Below are 19,988 nucleotides of genomic sequence, written 5' to 3' on the forward strand. Positions count from 1 at the left end.
AAGGTCCCTTCCACCCCAAACCAGTCTGGGATTCTATGATTCTATAGAAACAACCTTTCCAGCCACTGCTCTCTCAGCTGAAGGAAGAGATAACATTGGCAATAAAAAGGCTTTTGTCCTGCCCTGACAGATCTCATTAGTTGTGATGAATCTGGGGTCCAACACTGCTCATCACTGCCAAGGGCACTGTCGATAGTGTTGCTGGACACATCTGTTGCCTTCATAGCATAACTTTCTCCCAGGCTCTTGTCCCACTTTCCTTAGATGCAGCAACGACAGAAATCAAGAGGTTTGAGCCCATAACCTGGAACTGAGATCTGCAATTGTTGCCAGCTGGGTTTTATGTCTGAGTATCTGTGGCCTCTATTGCTGTGTTCCCTTCCTGTCGACTTCCAGGACCACAGAGGGGTGTAACCCCACAAACTAAGGCTCAAACTAGACAACAATCACTGCTAAAGCTTGGGCTGTGCATTAGGCCAATAGGCATTAAATACTAAGCCCAAAATAGCCAGTATTTAAGCTATGATAACTACCTGGATGAAATCACCTCTAAGTATAAAAGAGCAATATTTAGGTTAATCTCACCTACTACTCCCTTAAGTAGATTGAAGCTATTATGGAAAAAAACTTCAAAGGTGCATTTCTCACTACAATAGCATAGAAAATCATTTCTAATACAGCCTAAAAAAGAAATTGAAGATAATTTCAGTTTAAAGGAGCTGCAAAAATGTTAATCAGAGTTGGTTCCATTCAAGGAGAGCTTAGTCTGAGGAGCAAGGCAGTGTGGGGAAAGGCTGGAGCTGTTTGCAGTGGTTGAGCTGTGTGGACCCTCTATAGCACATGTGTTCAAGCCTTTCTTGGTTGCTCCTTCTGGGCACATCGTCCAGGCTTTGAGTGCTGGTGTCAGTGTGGGAGCACAGGACATCCCTCCCTGAAATAGCCCAACAGGCCCCAGCCACCACAGTCTCCCATCCCATCCTCATGTCACTTCACTTCTCAGCTTTACCATCTCTCCCTTCGCAGCTGGTTTTCCAGGGCCACACTGATCATCTCCCTGCAAGTTTTCTTCTTCTTTTTTCGCATGTTGTTTTTTTTAACCTGGGCTATGATAAAAAAAAAACAAACACCCAACCACCAAACCCAAAACCCAACCCCAGAATGTGGGGTAAGATCATGTTTTTACAAGCAAATTCTCCAAGATGATTTATATTGCAGGTGTGCAGTCTGGGACAAGGAGGGAAGAAAAACCTGCTTTTCCCTCCCCTCTCTTCTCCCTCCCTTTTCTACTGAAAAGAAGGTCAGTTCTTATTAAAAGACAATGTCTCGTCCAGCCAAGTCCTGCTCCAACGCCAAGGTTAAACCAACAGCCAGGTGACTTGCTGCTGCTCTGGGAGGGTGAGCAGTGAGAAAGTGATAAAGTCCATGATTTTGGTTAAAGCACCGTGCCTGAAATGAGCTGGTTGTGAGTGCACGAGGCAGGAAGGCCCCAGAGGCATCTGGAGAATGACTCCTGGGATGGAGGAGAGGTCTCTGAGCTACAGGCAGGACTGGATCTGCAGGAGGGAGTTTGGCAGGAGCAAGCTCCTACATCACCCCATGCAACGGGGGAATGGCTCTTCCCTGTCTCCTCGCACCGCAGTTGCCCTTTGCATGCTCTTCTTGTCCAGGAAGATGCCACCGGTTCTCCAGAAGGGTCCTCTCCTCCTCAACCATGGTCAGGCTCAATCCTCGTGCCATTGGCACCGGCCAGGGCAGCATCTTGTAGTGCAAGAAGCCAGGTGCAGAGAAGGCAGCTGGGCCTGGGCTGCCTTTGGGGGTCCTTGTGTGTTCATCTAAGCCCCTGCCACGAGCTGTGAAAAGCCAGCCCCGCACTGAGATAACCCATGGCTTTTCTCAGCCATGACACTCGCAGTCATTTGCATCTAAACAAGGGGTGTGTGGGATCAGGGGCTGTCTTGATATAAACTCAACGGCTTAAAGGGAAAGGGGGGAGGGAAAAGGAGAAGAGGGAGAGAGAAAAATAAGCTTATACTGATGAGAAAGAGCTAAGCTTCCTCCCCTACTGTGAGGCAGGGCGAGCGATACCATCCCAGCGCTGCAGTCGTTTCAAATCACTGCAGCATTCACACGCCCTTTAGCCATTCTGATCCGGTGGCGGGGGGCTGGGGAGCGCCATCAATAGGGATTTCCCAGCCGGGCTGGCGGGATTGGAGGGTGACGGCAGGACAGGGGAACATTGCCCCGTTGCTACGAGGTGCTCCTGGGGAATGCCAGTGCTCTGTGCCGTGGGTACGCTGGCCGGCGGAAACATTCTGCATTATGCTGGTAATACAGTGTGACACCGCGGGAACAATGGCAAATTGAGTGTCCCAGCAGGTAACGGGCCTGGCTGGGAGACAGTCGCAGTAGCGCACTGTCAAGGCGGCTCTAATCCTCTCTCGCCAGCCCCTCCCCTGGTTCTGGGAACGCTGTTCCCGCATTTCATCTCTGGGAAATTCCCCCAGCTCCTCGCTTAGACCCTCGCTTAGACTTAGGGGAGAATTTCAAGGCAAAGTGTTTGCATTTGCGGCTCTTTCCTCCCCATGCCGGCACCATGTGGGGTGCATAGGGAGTGCTGGGGGGCAGCTCAAGGGTGGTTTGCATCCCACCTCCGCCTGGCCATGGCAGCACCAGCCCCAGCTCGGCTCCCACCCCAGCATCCATTCGCCACACAGACACGCAGCGTCTCTCCATCCCATTCCCATCCCTTTTTCATCCCCCTCCCCGGGATGGAAAGCAAAGGCACATCAGCACAGAGAGCGACTCGTGTCCTCCCCCTCTGCCCCCGAGCTGTCCTGGTCTGAGGCCAGAAGGGCTCGCTAGCTCCTCTAATCTGATCTGCTGTAGATCACAGGCCACCCAAATAGCCTTTGTCAGGCCGAACCACTCCAGTTGAAGCAGTGATCTTCAACCAGTGGCCCGTAGCCCCCAGAGGTCCCAGTATAAGCAGTTGGTGAAAGGTATCTAAGGAAAACTTCAGTAGGTAGAGGCTGGATCTCTGCTGGTGTACTGGAGGTGGGAAGGGCAAGCAGGGAAGAGTTTGAATTAAAGAAAGCGAAACCCACAGCACAGTCCCACTGGATTGAGCAGCCCTGGTTTAGGATCATGTTTGGCACCTGGATCCGAGTTCCCCACGCTGCAGCAGAGGAGAGATGTGCATTTCCACAGCTGGCACATACCCATGAGCTGCCCCTTCCAGCTACCTGCATGGGGTGAAATCAGCCAAGTTTGAGATGCCTGATTGTTGGAAGCTCTATCTCACCTCTGCAGAAAAGCCTGCAGCCCAGGAGCAAGACCTTGTGCAGCAAAGACCTCCCCAGGGCATGAGGCAAGAGCAGCTGAGGGATGCATGAGGCAGCTAAGAGATGGTTCCTGGCTCCTGCTCTGGAAGGAAGGGACAGTCTCCAAGGTCATCGTTGGTCTGAGCGAGCAGAAAATCCTGACTTCATCCCACACCCACTGAGGACTGTCCTGATCATTTGGTCAAGCTGCACCCATGAGGCACCTGGAAATACCTCCTGCAGAACACCCAGGGGTGCCATCCACCAGCCATGGTCCCTAGACACCTGCCTTCAGCACCTTCCTGGTCTCCTGCACATTGAGCATGAGGTTGGATTGACTCCAACGTCTATTCTGAACGTAAAGACCTCAAGTCTCCATCTTTATAAGGTGGCACATAGGGTCAAAGCACTCTAGTGTCATTCACAAGGGTGCTGTACTTACGCAGCCTGTGGCAAACTCGAGAGACGTCAACCAAAAGATGTCCCCAAGGAGAAAGCTGAGACTGAGATACTATTTTGGCTGTGCTTGGGAAAGTCTGTATTTAGTACAGGCTTCTTGAAGCCAACGGTCAAGCTCCGGTTGATTTCAAACTGAGGAGAAATAGTACAACACTGCAAAACACACCAAGAAGCTTTAAGAACACCCAAGCAGAGCTCTGTAGCTGAAGAACCACGTCACTGCTGCAGACCTGGAGTCACACTTCTACCTACTGCTGCCTGCGTGCTTCAGAAGGTGGTGCCAGCAGCACCTGACTCAGAACATGGTCATTTAAAGAGTAATGAAATAGCTTTTTACTTTTTAATGAAATTTAGATGAGATTTAGGTGAGGTGCTGGCACAGGGTGCCCAGAGAAGCTGTGGCTGCCCCATCCCTGGCAGTGTTCAAGGCCAGGTTGGACACAGGGGCTTGGAGCAACCTGCTCTAGTGGAAGGTGTCCCTGCCCACAGCAGGGGGTTGGAACTGGATCAGCTAGAAGGTCCCTTCCAGCACAAACCAGTCTGGGATTCTGTGATTCTATGATGCTGAAGGAGGTTAGGAAGGAAAACACAAGTGTGACATTGACTGATAATCCCATGGGCTCTGTTTATTCCCAGCTACACGAGAGTCTGCCTTTGTCCACGCCATCGCGTCGGCAGGGGTGGCCTTCGCTGTAACCCGCTCCTGCGCTGAGGGCACGTCCACCATCTGCGGCTGTGACTCCCATCACAAAGGACCTCCAGGAGATGGCTGGAAATGGGGGGGATGCAGCGAGGATGCTGACTTCGGTGTGCTGGTGTCCCGGGAATTCGCTGATGCCCGAGAGAACCGGCCGGACGCGCGCTCAGCCATGAACAGACACAACAACGAGGCTGGCAGGACGGTGAGTGCTCAGCAGGTCCAGAGCTCTCATCATGCCTCATGTGTGACTCCCCTTGGTGTAAGGGGATCACACTAATGCCTGCGCCAGAGCTCTCTAGGATTATTTTCCAGGGTACAGCATTTCCATGCTCTCCAAACAGGCAGCAGGGGGTTAAGAAGAGCTAAAATGAGGGTGCTGAGGTGCTGGCACAGGGTGCCCAGAGAAGCTGTGGCTGCCCCATCCCTGCAGTGTTCAAGGCCAGGTTGGACACAGGGGCTTGGAGCAACCTGCTCTAGTGGAAGGTGTCCCTGCCCGTGGCAGGGGGTTGGAGCTGGATGAGCTTTAAGGCCCCTTCCAACACAAACTATTCCATGATTCTATGATTGGACCTTGGGATTAGATTGGATTGGACAGATGATTAGAGCAGCTGCCCACCTCAGTTGTGCTTTTCCAGGGGGCTATCTCCATCTAGAGATGTTTCCACCAAAGCTCCCACACATTTACAACTAGCCTATGCTTTCCAGACCAAGCTCAGATCATTGAAATCCAGGCAGCAAAGGCAGGTGATCACACACTGGGCATCACAACCCACTGCTGACCACCTTGTTTTCTCTCCCCTGGACAGACCATCTTGGATCATATGCACCTGAAGTGCAAGTGCCACGGTCTCTCAGGCAGCTGTGAGGTCAAGACCTGCTGGTGGGCCCAGCCTGATTTTCGGGCTATTGGTGACTACCTGAAGGACAAATACGACAGTGCCTCTGAGATGGTGGTTGAAAAGCACCGCGAATCTCGGGGATGGGTAGAAACTCTGAGGGCCAAGTATGCTCTTTTCAAGCCGCCAACGGAGCGGGATCTGGTCTACTATGAGAACTCCCCCAATTTCTGTGAGCCCAACCCAGAGACAGGCTCCTTTGGGACAAGGGACAGAACATGCAACGTCACCTCCCATGGGATCGATGGCTGTGACCTGCTGTGCTGCGGTCGCGGCCACAACACCAGGACTGAGAAACGGAAGGAGAAGTGTCACTGCATCTTCCACTGGTGCTGCTACGTGAGCTGCCAGGAGTGCATACGTGTCTACGATGTCCACACCTGCAAGTAAACATAGGTAGGTCTCCAGCTGATGGGAGGTTGCTCCAGAGCAGGGCCAAGGGGTCCATCAACCCTGTGATCAGCCCCCACGTAGTGGCCTCACGCTTCAGAGGATAGCATTAAAAAACCCTGATGCCCTTGGCCAGGGCAGACACCCTCACACAGCCAGCACCAGCACTGCAGAGGGGGCTCTCAGCATCTCACTCACACAAGGCAGCCCAAAGCGAGACCTGGTGCCGCAGACAAGCTCCATCACTGATCTGCTGCCTTCTCTTGGGCTGCCTGGCATGATGGACTAACTGGGGAGAAGCAGGGACAGCAAAAGTTGAAGTGAGGCACAGCCACACCAGCCACGGTGCTGCTAACACAGCATGCCAAGCTTCCAGCTCCGAAGGTCTGGTCCACATAGATGCTAATACAAGGGTTTCAGGTGGAAATGAGTTTTACACAGTGAACGTTGAACAGCTAAAGGCTCTCCCCTGCCTGCTGGCATGGCCATGCTGGTCTCAGCAGATGTGGTGAGGAGGAGGAGAGGAGCCAACTCCCTGCAGCAGCCAAGCTCCTTCCTTCCTGCTCCGAGGAGATGATGTTGGAGAAACAAACCTGTCTGAGCCTTACAGCCAGCCTCTCCTTTCACCTCCCCTTTGCCCTCACTACTCCCCACAGCGCCAGATCATCTCTTATAATCCCCCTGAGGAGGACAGCAGGAAAGCAGAGCCCAGAGCTGATCCTCTGGTACATGGGCAGCGTGCACATGGGAGGCACCACTACTCCAGCAGCCTCCTTGCCATACAGCTGCCCAAGGGACATTGTGAAGGACCTAGGCAGATCTGCCCAGTTGATGCACTTATTTACTAAGTGTTCCCTAATATGACTTTATATCGCAGAGCAAGCTCAGAGCATCTCTCCAGGCACAGGGTACCTGCTGGTGAGCTGCTACACCAGCTCTGAACATCAGTAACGATGGGGAGACAGAAGCTATGGCAAGAAGAAATTGCTGTCCAAGCCTTTTCCTCAGCCTTCCCCCACCAGGCAGACTTGTTCAAACCACTTCATCCAGCAAAGACAGATAAGGGCAGATGGGAAAGGGAGACCTTTACTCAACAGCACAATCCCAAGCAGACCCTTTCCTTCCCATAGCATTTTGGGATTTCTCAGCAAATTGTTGATGAGGGGTCCTCACCAAGCACAGATGCTACGGACCATTAGCAGGGATTTGGGCCCCAAGTGTGGCCACACGCATCCCATGACCCATCCCAGTGCAGAAGAAGTCCCTCCACCTGCTCCCCAGGCCCTATCCCCCCTTCTTGACCACATGTCCCTTCATTTTGGGCTTGTTTTCATGGTGTATTGACCCTAGAAATTAAAAAAATACATATTATCTGTGTCCTAGTGGGCTCCTCTACAGCTGATGAGGACCAATAACCGTGCTCCAACATCATTTCTCAAGCATCAGTGATTTAACATAGAGATATGTCCCCACCATTAAAGCTGTGTCTTCTACTCCAGTCTCTCCTTCATCCACGAGGAACAGCAGTATGTGGTACTGCGCAGAGCAATAAAAAGGGTGGAAGACCCCTCACATGGAGTGCAGAGACCCCTCAATGGCCTTGGCACTCAAATCTGTGGCTGGAAAGAACCAGAGCACAAATCTCAGTCCACCCTCTGCAGAGCATGATGAGGAGCTCCTGGATTCACCCAGCCTGAAAAGCATTAAAGATCCCAGGAGAGCTCTAAGGAACCTCCCCAATTCAAAAATAAGCCCTCTTCTGATAAAAGTATATATTAAATCCTGTGTCTGGAAAGACTCCAAGTACCTGACTTAAAACAAAATCCCTTGTTTGGTTGTTTTTTTTTTTAATCAAGAAAAGGTATTTAATATTAAATAGAACATTTATTGCCTTGTAATTATTTCACTGTAGCCAGGTATTCTAGCACTGAATGGAAGATCTTTTTTCCATCAATCTGCTGTATCCAAAGTTTTGTATAAAGTTGTAGAGGTCGATTTTTTTTATTTTATATTCAGAAAATGTCTCTTTTTATAAGCATTATTTATTATATAATGTATATACTTGAGTTAACTAAGATTATATATTATATAAATATATATATTTGGAGAAAAAATCTATTTCAACTGCCTTTTTTTTTTTTTTGTGGTACATCATTAAAGAGAAGGTAAAAAAACCAAAAACATGCACTTGCCAGCTTGTGTGGTTTGCCTCTGAAGGTCCTTGAAGTCCTGCTGAAGAACAGCTATGGGAACGGTGGTTCTTCATCTAGGCTCTTACTCAGTCATATGAATGCAAGACAATGATGGTAAAATATAGCAGACTTTACAGCTGAGCACTAAGTGTGCCTAAAACATAAGATTACGGGATTAAAGCAGACTTCAGGCTTCATATTCACCCCCATCAATGTTCTTCCAGGCTGTCATTGAATCACCTTTTGATGGTTTGGATCATCCAAGATCCAAGTTTTCTCCTATAAAGACATCTTCTCCTGTCCATGAATAATTCTGTGGCGGTTTCTGCAACATCTCCCATACATTAACAATGCTTTTAAGTGCACACAATTTTCCACAGATCTGGCCTCAAATATACCTTATCCAAAGGGAACAAAAATAACAAGATTGTTCTATTTTTGTACGCTGATCCCAAATTTATACACAATTACACCTGCCTTCTGGCAGAGTGCTGCCTGAAACATGGTGCTGCTTGTGCGTGAATGATGCCCAGCTCGACTGCACCATGCTGCAGATAGCACAGAATCACAGAATGGTTTGGGTTGGAAGGGGCCTTAAAGCTCATCCAGTTCCAGGCCCCTGCCATGAGCAGGGACACCTTCCACTAGAGCAGGTTGCTCCAAGCCCCTGTGTCCAACCTGGCCTTGAACACTGCCAGGGATGGGGCAGCCACATGCTTCTGCCTGGGCCAGCTCCTGCTGGGTGGCAGCGGTGATGCCTGTGAAGCTACATGAACACCAACAACATGTCACCAACAAACCAGACAACCAAACAGTCCAGCCTCATGGAGTTTTGAGCTTAACAGCTTTGTGAGTGCAAGTTATCTGTATGCCTGCCCACCATCCCAAGCCCCATCCCAACACTTTGAGATAGAGTTGTTAACCAAAGACAAATATGATTCAGAGACAGTTATATTTTGGGAAAGTTCAGGAAAAAGCAGTAACACAGGGTAAGGAGGGGGATGAAGAATTTGGCCATTACTGTTTAAAGCAATACAGTTCTCCCCATAAAGCCACTCTTGCCCAGGCAGTAGAGAAAATGTGGTGGAAAAATGCTGACAGGAGTCATTCTCTTCTGCCACCTGCAGGAAACACCTTGGATGGAGATCTCAGAATAGGTTGGAATAGGTGGAATGCCACACCCAGCAGTTTGCCCTGGTTTTTCGACATGGCCTTCTTCAAGTGTGATACCCCTGCACACACACACATACATCCCTGGGGCTTCCTTAGTACTGCAAGGTCCAGAAAACTCCAGGATGGGTTGGACCAGGTCTTCTCAGCCAATTCCTTTAAGACTACCTGTGGCCAAGCTATCCAGGCTGGGAATATATATTCAATCCACCCATGCTTAGGTACAAACTGAGCATCCCTCTGGCTATCAGCAGCCAGAGAATAGCTTTGCTGCCTTCATGCCATACATCAGCATTCTGTGTATACACCTCTGTTCAACCAGCACCAAAGACACAGATGTCTCCCAGATCATCACAAGTTGTTGTGCTTTTTATTGAATCCACTGAATGTGCAATTAAACCAGATATTTATTCATCAATATAGTTCTGGACAAAGACACAATAAGGTTTACATCATTTGCTCTGAAATATAAGTTAATGTGTGCTGCTGTCACTAGGACTAGCAGAGGAAAGAAAGGAACAAATAAATTCACAAGATCATACACAAAATGAGAGGGAATAATAACCACTGGGACTCACCATGTCATCACAATACAACAGCACTGCCAAAGGAAAAGAAAGCAGAGTGGAGTGACTAAAATACTCCGGCTGCTGTAAGTGTGTACTAAGGACTACCTTCACCTTTGGGGCTGAAAGAATGTGAAGCACCCTCTTTCCCTGGGAACACCACTTTGGGTACAAGCTGCTAACCCTTAGCAGCATGTCTGGTCAAGTTTAGGAAGCTACACTGACTAAGATCCCATAAATGGCTTTGATTTCATGCCCCACCAAATTGAGGTATGTTCCATGAACCTTATTAAACGTGTGGAGCCAAAGAACCAGAGGGGAGTTGCCTCATGTAGTCATCATCGACAGCATCCCATTGACGTGAGATGACTATTGGGGAAGGACCACACAGTAAAGTTTGATACATTCCTTAATTTCAGTGCAAAACCATGGCAATACATTATCTTGTGCATCTGCAGAGCTTGGCTTCCTCTCTGTCTCTAAGGAGGAACTGCAACTTTGGTAACATGGCCAGAAAATGAGATATAATGAGGCTGGCTAATACCATCTAACACCAGGCTAAAGCTGCCATCTACATTGCACTCATGAAGAGCTTTCAGGCTAGAATCAGCATCTCTAAAACTGTTAATTTAACAACAAGCTTTGATGCCTTCAATACTGGATTTGGAAGTTTCCTCTACTCTGATCAACATACTTCCCTGCCTTCTTCCAGTCCCTAATGCCACTAGCCAGTCTCTCTCATCACGCCACAAAATACCTGGATATAAAAGAAAGCAGGTATCAGCATTTAGGCAATTCTGGAATTGAACTATTATGGGCATTGTTTTTAGGTTATCAGCCTGGCTCAATGTTGAATGAGGCATAGGATGACATAACAAGGGAGCATTCATCAGATCAGGATAAGAGCTGTACTTTAATATGCCTTCACCACAGACTGTCAGGTTTTATTAGAAGTCTGGAGTTTTTTCCTATAGGAGCAACTGGATGCTGGACACAAGTGAGCATTAGCTTCAAAACTTACAGGGCATTACCCTCATGCTCAAACCAAATGAGAATGCAGCCTTGCCTGCACAGAGACAGAAGCACAGTGTTCTAGGAGACACTTCCACGTGACAGGAGTATATTAAAGACAAAGAATAAAGATACTGTATTGCACTAAACATGCAGATTCCACATTGGGTTCTTGGAAACAGGGGAGCATTTCACTTTGTCCAGTATGTGCAACACAGAAGAGTAAAGAGCCCAGTGTATATTCTCCAGGTTGGTCACTTTTCCAGCTGTTGATCTTGCACTTGGTCCACCTTCAGTCTAGGGAAGGAACTCTTGCAAAAGAAGCCAAACCCGTCAAGAAAGCATGCACACGTATGAAAGCATCAAGCACACACTGGAACCCACTCACATGGAGCCAGGATAGATACTGGTGTGTTTCCCCAGCACAGGTACTGCCCTACAGGTATTAGTCATTTTCTAGGAGATGCCACTGTCAAGACTGGGCTCAACTATTCCCTGTGATACCTACAGGGGAAAGAGTAGGACATCCTTCTCTCAGACAGGAGAAACACAAGAAATCAAAGTTCCAGATTTTAGACAAACAGCTGGATTTTAACTCTAGCAGAACCTCCTCTGATTTACTTTTGTTAAAGAAAGCTAAATTGTGGTCCAACATCTCATTTGTATTTTAAAGGCACAGGTAAATTAAGAAAAGCAGAGAATTCAGGCATGCAGGTTCTCAAAGTCATCAGGACCTCCCCCCTCCCAAATCAACTGGCATATAGCTGCAAGGAGAACTGAGCTGGTATAGAGTTCTGTAAACTGAGGAGAGGCCACCACTGAGATCAGCCACACTGCACTGCAGCTTCCCCTCAAGGAGATGCTTGTTTCTGAGCAGAGAAGAGAATTTTAAGATGCTTTAAAATAAAAGTACTTACGTTCCTTCTTCTCGCAGAAGAGCCAAGAACTTTTTCACCCGGTACTCAGGATCCATCTAAACACCAAACAAAACAGATCTCCATTAACGTGATGCAATCTTCCAGCAGGAAAATGAGGCCACAAAAAGATAGCTGGAGATGTGTGTGTTTGCTTTGCCCAGACATTGGCCTGGCCAGAGATCAGCCTGACTAAATATCTCCTCATACATCCTCTGTCTTCCTTACCTCCCTTACAGCTCCAGTAGCACAGGAGAGGAGCTGCATGTGGTGGGTTAGCACTAAGGGAAAGCTGAATCCCAACAGATGGCTTCCAGAACCAGCAGTACCAATGTGTGGTTTGGCTCCATCCACCAGGAACATCCTCTAAAGGTCAGTCCTGCCTCTCCCCCAACACTGAGATAGAGACAACAGGGAAGTGGAAGGAAGGGCTACTAAAGAGACAGAGGCTCGGGCTGCTATCAGAAGACACAACATAGAACTGCATCAGTCCTTTGTGGTGATGCACGGACTTGTTGGCCTTCTCCAGATCAAGAAGACTGCAGGCAAATTGCTATCACTACACCAAGATACAGCAAGTTAGGACTATAAAATATGGCAACCGGAGACTGCTGGTTCTCAGAGTATCTTTGTGCCTCCCCATCCCTTTTCACTCAGGCATAAGAAAGTGGCCATGGTTAAGATACGTTGTCCATAATCTGCACTGTCACACTTCCTACCACCTCTTTGGCAGGAACAGCATTTTTCTGCACAGTATCTTGTCCAGAAGACTAAAGCAGGAAGCTGAAAGGCCATAAACATGCAAACTTGATCAAATAGGTTATTAAAAAGTCCAGACACAAAACCAGATGGTTGATCTGCTCTGGAAGGACCCATAGAGTGCAAAGAGGAAGCAGATTCGGGACTCTTGAACAGCTCCCCTCGTGCTCCATGAAGGGAGAAATGCTGCTGCAAACTGGATGAAAGGTTTTCTAGAAGAACAGTGCAAAGACTGACTCTGTGACACAGCTCAGACAAGTTCCTCTCTAGGCACTGCAGTATCCCCCAGGCATGCCTGGGAGCCCTTAGGGAAAAAGGCAACTGAAGAGCCTTCATTCACCTTCAGTCCAGAGAAGAGGAGATACTCCACCAAGACGTGCATGCCCTTGGGTACAGTACTCCTGTAAGCCTGCCATAAAATCCAAACTCTTCATATGTCCAGATACAGCATTTAGTTTAAAATAATACAGGCAATGTGATACAATGCCCACGTAAGTTAAAATACATTACAAACAGCTTAGGTTAAACTTAAGTTTTATGTACGCTAAACAGAAGCTACCAAATCAGGAAACACTGAAGGTGCAAGAAGGGGCTTTCTGGAAAGCTGCCTGGCTCATTCAGGTTCCTATTCCCAGGAGGAGAGAGACTTTGGCTTTGGAAGTGCTGCCAGCAAGGTCCAAGAGCAACAAGGCAAAATAAGCAGAAGGAACCAGCTCTCCAGCAACGGAAAAAGAAGGGTCATGTGTCCAGAGCACACCAGGGTAGAGTTGGCAGTATCAGGGCAGGGTAAAGCCAGCGTGGCATCTCATAGCACTGTGAGGTGGCCCATGTACCACAGGCAAGGATACTTCAAAACGAAACTTTTCTGGATCCACATGGCAAATCGTAAGTGTATCCATTCATCAAAGACTTCTTTTGAGCAAGAATGTAATATCATTCCAGGACACTCAGGGTATACAAGACGACCAAAGTACATCATGCTAAATACAAATAGTTTGACTTTAAGAAAGCCAGCAATAGCAATATTCAGAGTAAAATTAAGCTGGCAAAAAGCGTGGGTTTACAAGGCTCACAAAGAAAGGAACAAAGCAACCCGAGATACCAGAGCAATGCAGTGGTTCACAGCACTCCCAGAAAGGATTTTGATATTGAGAGACTGCTTCAGCAAAACTGTATTTTGAAACAAACTGAAAATCATTTGAACAGCTTATGAATACCTACATCTGGCATATATTGGATTTACTAGTCCAACACAGATCCAGTGACTGCAGAGAAGAAACAAGGTGCACATTTTTGCCAAGATTCCATTCACCACAGGATCTGATCAGCTGAATTTTGAGAAAAAAATAAGGGATTTTAGATTCAAATCTCTTTCTAAAAAGCTGTGGTCCAGCTCAGTGAAAAAAAGGAACTAGTCTTGCACTTCTCATGCGGTGAAATTCTGCTTTCCTATCAAAATTAGCCAAACTTGGTAACACTGTGATCTTCCAATGCATTCAGACACGAGTGTTCTCCTATTTAGAGCCTGTATTGCTGCCCTGTATTTATAGCACTTCAGCAGATGGAGTCATGTAAACACCTCAGACCTTCTGGAACAGACCTTCTTCGTATTTAGCTTCCATATGCCATTACACAATTACCTGAACTGAGTGTAATAATGTAAGTGGCCTTACTACCAACCCTCCATGTACAGTAGCAAAGGTGGATCAACCATCTCCATTGGCAGTAGCAGCCCTTCATATTACACTTGTTCAATGTGTCAGAAAGAGCACAGAATCCGCTGCCTGTCTTCTCCCAGCCCAGCTGGTCACAGCCTCATCTACAAACAGTGTTCTGGTTAAACCCAACAAAACAACGCACAAGTTTACCTGTCTGCACAGTTTAGGGCAGCATGAAGACCCCCTGTCTACAGCATCATGGGTGTGCAGCCATGGGGCGATGCTGTGAACAAGGCTGGGGTGAACATTTCCACCCACCTCCAGATTCAGAACTGCCCATGATCTACATAGCCTTCACCTTCAGGTTTGAAAAGAACCAACACTTCAGGTCAAAGCAGAAAAAGAAAACGTCCTGTGTCAGAAGAAGGAATCCATTGTCAAGGCTGAGTGAAATGGACTGCAACAGAGCCAGGCAGTCCCTGAAGGCCTGCACCCCTTAAATACATTTAATACATGTGAGCAATGACTTACTGACTTGCCTGTAGGTATGGAATTAAAAGCCAAGGAAGAAGAGGAAAAAGTAATCTAGATAAATGACTTTATTCCCTGAGGTGACATCCAGTCAGAGCATATCCTTAGTGCTGTGCAAGTTTTAACAGAATTGTGAATAGTGAACAGAGGGATACATAACTTATATGCTGCTAAACTACATGCCTCTTAGCTTATGCTCAGCCTCTCCTAGGAAGATCTAAGGACAGTTCACTCAGCTGCACTAAATCCATTTGATGTGAAAAGAGAGTGTGTGTGAGGGGGGGAAGGACTCCGAAGGGCGCTGGGATGTCAGCGTCAGGATTAGGGCTGCACGTTACACCCTCTCATTTTTAGCATGCATACACTGTCGAGCACAAGCTTGATGGCTGCTCGCAGGCATGGATGATGGCTGCGGGGGAGGGTTAAGAGCTACATATTTCTCCCCTCTGCAATTATTTTCTTTAAAGTGCTGAAAGTGGAAAATAAAGAGAAGAGCAGCTGAACAGCCTGACAGATTTATCTTCTTCAGGGAAAGAGCACATACACCTGCACAGGCACCTTCTTCTTGAAAAGAAAAATAGAAGAATCCTAAGTGATTGCTATCTGCAATCTTAACATGCTGGGTGTAGAGAAGAAATTTCATGAAAGGTAAGTTAATCCAATCCTGCCAGTTGCCAGATGCTCTTCTCTGAAGTGCAGCTCTAAACAGCCTATAGGCACTGTGGGTTTGAAAGATCTCTCTGTGGACCAAGACCTGGTGATTTCTTTGTTCAGAACGTTTCTTCTCACTGTAGCTCTTTTCTCAAACCAATTCAAAGGCTCCCACCACACAGCTAAAGCAGGAGTCTGCAGAGAAGTGGGAACCTCTAAGACTGCTCCGTTTACCCCAGTCCTTCCTGGACCAGAAACATTCTTACTTGTAATGACATTTCTATCAGCATCAGCAGCTTCTTGATACCAATCCAGACAGCCTTTCCTTTGACATTCTGTGCAATAGTGCTGCGTTCCTTGTCTTTGAAGTTACCCAGGAGCTGGGAGGGGGGAATAAAATACAATAAAATAAATAATCAACAAGAGGAGATTATCAGTAGGAATAATGCATCTTACCTAACTCAGGAAAAAGAGAATGAGAAGCTAGAAAGCATGTTCCAGCTTGGAAGGAAAATTTGTTGCAATATGTCTAGACAAGGCAAAACACATATTATTTGATAATAGTTCTTCTCATAACATCTCTAATCAAACAAACAGTCTCTTTTATGATGCATTTGAGCTTTTCTCCAGATTAGACTCTAGAAGGAACACGGTGGCTCAAGCCAAAGTGAGTTTTCAAAACTGCTGCAAGAGCATCTGTGTCTTTCAGGCTTTGGTGCTGTTACCTGAAGGAGGCCTAAAAGGATGCTGGAGAGCGACTCTTCATCAGAGACTGAGACTGCAGCGGCAGGACAAGGGGGAATGGGTTTAAAGTAAAACAGGGGAAGTTCAGGTTAGATATAAGGAAGAAGTTCTTCCCTGTGAGGGTGGTGAGGCGCTGGCACAGGGTGCCCAAAGAAGTGGTAAATGCTCCATTCCTGGCAGTGTTTAAGGCCAGGCTGGACAGAGCCTTGGGTGACATGGCCGAGTGTGAGGCATCCCTGCCCATGGCAGGGGGTTGGAACTGGATGATCTTAAGGTCCTTTCCAACCCAAACCAGCCTGGGATTCTATGATTCTATTATCATCGTGACAATTCTGCAAGTTGGCATGAAAGATTTGCCTGCAAATTATTTAACAGCTTTCAATATTCACTACAATTTCCACTGTGCCATAGAATAAGAAGCCATTAAGGGCATAAATCTGTAAAGAACCTACAATCTCTTCAGCACCAAACACCTTCCTCCAATGTTGTTCCAAATCATGAGAGCTTGGCACCCCCAAGGAACATCAATTTTCAGTGTCCCAGTTATATTCATTACTCACTTTCATGCCCATGGAATCTTTCAATCCACTCCACAAACTTCTTCCTTAAACCTACTATTCTCTCATTCTCCCTTAATTTAGTGTATGAAAAAGTAATTCAGAGAAGCCTTAGAACTGTTAGGTTATGACATAACGTTAAGTGGAACAGTGTTCCCAAACACACATCTACTGCAAAATTACTCGTTTCCAGCACATTTTGAGTTTGTTTGTCATCACTGAACTTTTTCTTACCTCCAAAGCCTCCATCAGCTGCTCCCCTGTTGCAATGTTGGGCACATGAATTGTAGTGCTGAAAGCATTCAGCATTTCCATTTCCTGCAGGACATCTTTGCGACTGGTGGTTCCAATGATGAGCAGCTTGCGACCCTGTTCACACAATGGAGTAAGTGTCAAGAAAGGCAAAACAAGAGAGGAACCAGCTTTGGGAAGTTTCAGCTACCTACACATGAAAAATGGAAAACGGCCATGTAAAAACACCACTTAAAATAGAATTAATAGGATTAAATCTGTCAGTAATTGAAGGCATCTACATCAGCCATACAAGAGTAGGATCAGGTTTCAGAAATCAGAGTAATGCCACAAATGGGGCCCTGAAATTATGGTAGACAGAAGCCCACCCATATTCACAGCTTTGCTACCTTCCCTTTCCTTCTAAATTCATCACTATAAACAGCTGAATGCTCATTACATTTAAAAGCATGAGCAATCCCCCACTCCCGAAAGCTGAATTTCAGCTGACTTCTCAGGTGAACAGCCTTGTCTTTAGAAATCCTGTTGGCACAGTGAATTCTCTGCCACTGTGCAGACAGTTGCAATGGTTTTACAGCTCACGCTTGAAGAGCAGAGGTTGCTGGAAGTCTCTAAGAGTTCCCATTGTCAGCAATGAATGGAAAACATCAACTGCCAATAAAAACCAACTTTCAGCTCATCCCGCAAATGCTATTTCAGTGCTAGTTGGATGTCACTGTGCAGTGTTCAGACACTGAGCAACGCTGGCTGGTGCTCCATCAAAGGAGCTGTTGGGATTATCAGGTGTGATCAGTCCCTTTCCCAATGCGTTCCTTTGACAAAGGATGAAAACCTATTTAAACTTAGTAAGTCTTTGATGAAGATGATGCGACTTCACAGCATTTGTTTCTATTTCCCAAGTGCCATCGTATTCCTCATCAGCTTGTGTTTGAATAGGTCACGCTCCTGCTTTGGGTGATGGACAATGAGAAAGCACCAGAACTGGTAACAGACTCGAGTGCTCGCTTCAGGTTTGTTTTCAGCCTAAGACAGCACAAGGAGGTGATGCCTGGCAGGTTGGAACCAGAACATGCCCCAGGTCATGAGCTTCATGCAAAGGCTTTGTCAGGGCAACACCATGCTGACCTTCCCGTGTATTCATCACTGCCTGCACCTCAGAAGGTACCACACTCAGCACCTCAGTCACCTCTTTAGAGGGGGAAATCCTTAGAAACCTAATAGGCAATTTAATGGGAAAGCAGCCAATTCCCAAACTGATGGCAGAAATGCCAGGTTTAGCACTGCAGTGGGAGAGGGAACACTTTATTCCTAGACAAAACTCACCTGTTGGCAGGCCACAGCAAGCTGAAAAAGGTCTGAGTGTCTAAAAATGTCTTTAGTAGCCCTGAGAAGGGCATACAATGTCCACCTAAATACAACTGTTCTGTAGGCTGCTGCTTCCACTGCGTTCTGCATGCCTACTACACGTTATTTGTTTCCTTTCTGATGATCAGATCATTGCAGCAAGGCCAGGAAAATATTTTCTCATTTTATAAGTTTGAGCTAAATTTGAGCAATTCAGTAAGATCTTGCAGGTAAAGAGGGAAAAACAATGCACTAGGAGTAAGTGAAGAGCATTTGATCCTCACTCCTACAAGGAATTCAGAAAGCCCCCTCAGGTGCTCATTTTCAGCTAAAGCACTTAATAGACCAAGAAACTAAATGATGCTCAGCAACAGAAAAGCTTTTTGCCTGCATAAACCCAAAATTTCAGGGGTCTTCATCTTTGGAAGGGGTTGGTAAAACAGACTTTAAGGCAGGCTTGGAAGCTGTGTGAAACGAGTCCCCCAAGAACACTTGACCCATCACCTGCTCATGAGCCACAGAAGTCTGGTACAAATACCTCTGCTCTGAAGTTACCACCCAAGGACAAGGTTAAAAGGTGCCTTCAACTTGCCAAGATAAAACTAGGATAACAGCACACATGAGAGCAGAGCTGACGCATGCTCAAAGTCTTCAGAAGGCAGAGACAGGGATTATCGGCAGATTGAGAAAATTGAATCAGAATCATCCTGATTCTGATTTACTTTGCTTTCATGGTTGCTCTCTATTTCCTCAACACATTGTCCTCAGTGGCCTTTTGTTCAATTCAATAGTTATACTGATGTACCTGATATTATATATGCTCTAACTCAGTAAAAAGTATAAGCCCTGTAAGAATTTCTGCTGCCTTATTCACAAATTTTAACAAGTCGTGTACATGCTGTTAGGCACCTTCAAAGAGTTTTCTCGTTATTCAGGTAAGGTGCTAGAGTACAAAGGAAGCCCAAGAGAGCCTCTTGAACAGAACTGAGACCTCCAAACCAAACACCAACCCCCTCCTGCAAGCACAAATCCATGCAATGCTACACCAGCAAGCCTGATGTGCTTCACAAGCTATAGCAATTCTTTTAAACTGTTCATCATTTCTGTATGTAACACTCAAAATCCAGACCAGCTTGGGTAAGGGGTTGAGATAATAAGTTTCCCCACGAACTATGAGCATTTTAGGAGGAAAAAACACACTCAAGTGCAGCCAACAAGGCAGGATGTGTTCCCAAAATACACCTAACAGCATGTGTATGGTGTCTGACCCAGCAGCTAAGACATCAATCAAGGCAATAACAAACTGCAGCCTTGAAGGATGCCACCTGAGCAACTTCCACACGGATGAAGTCCATGCCTGATTGTAAGAAAAATGCAGTCTAGTTTGGGATTTCATCCGAGACTAAAAGGTCTCACCAGGAAAGGATGTAAGCAGCACAGAAATGGAATGAGTGAGGCGAGTTTTACCTCCTCCGACTTCAGGTGTGCACGTATGATCTCATTCCCTGCATTTCCTCCTTTGCTAATGGAGCCCAGATGACATGAACCTCCTCCCAGAAAAGCTGCCTACACCCCAGACTCATCCAGCAAACCATTTTCTAAACAAGTAGTTCAGTTGTAAGAAACCAAACCGCTGACAGCCACATTTAGTCAGATGAATCCCAAACTGGCTGTAAATCAGGCCAGCGGACAATTACTACACACACAAAAATGACTCTCGATGACTTATTGCCATTTAGGAAAGCCACTGGAATTGGTCATTGTGGCTGGTTCTGTGAAAACACCAGCTCAATGCTAAACCTCACCCAAAATGCAAACACTCAGACATTTTTAGAGGGGGAAAAGAGTAAAACAAAAGTCATTATTCTAAAGGA

General features: G+C 46.8%; 2 protein-coding genes across 3 annotated transcripts in view; one reads left to right on the forward strand and one right to left on the reverse strand.

The window, feature by feature from the left end:
• WNT3 (Wnt family member 3) overlaps positions 1-5,822 on the forward strand; it is a 32,503-nt gene extending 26,681 nt beyond the window's left edge. The window contains exons 3-4 of the mRNA XM_030508791.1: positions 4,416-4,681; positions 5,286-5,822. Of these exons, the coding sequence (XP_030364651.1) occupies positions 4,416-4,681; positions 5,286-5,765 (746 nt within the window). The 3' untranslated portion in view covers positions 5,766-5,822. The remainder of the gene's footprint in view (positions 1-4,415; positions 4,682-5,285) is intronic.
• A 3,644-nt stretch (positions 5,823-9,466) lies between these two features.
• Positions 9,467-19,988, reverse strand: part of NSF (N-ethylmaleimide sensitive factor, vesicle fusing ATPase) — a 66,112-nt gene continuing 55,590 nt past the window's right edge. Inside the window, exons 18-21 of one of the 2 annotated variants that reach the window (XM_030508753.1) lie at positions 16,753-16,887; positions 15,484-15,597; positions 11,622-11,677; positions 9,467-11,208 (exon numbers count right to left, since the gene is read on the reverse strand). In XM_030508753.1, coding sequence (XP_030364613.1) covers positions 11,193-11,208; positions 11,622-11,677; positions 15,484-15,597; positions 16,753-16,887 — 321 coding nt within the window. In that variant the 3' untranslated portion in view covers positions 9,467-11,192. The remainder of the gene's footprint in view (positions 11,209-11,621; positions 11,678-15,483; positions 15,598-16,752; positions 16,888-19,988) is intronic. The other variant, XM_030508752.1, reaches the window with a different exon arrangement.

This window comes from Strigops habroptila, chromosome 19 (assembly GCF_004027225.2).
Source record: "Strigops habroptila isolate Jane chromosome 19, bStrHab1.2.pri, whole genome shotgun sequence".
Lineage (NCBI taxonomy): Eukaryota > Metazoa > Chordata > Aves > Psittaciformes > Psittacidae > Strigops > Strigops habroptila.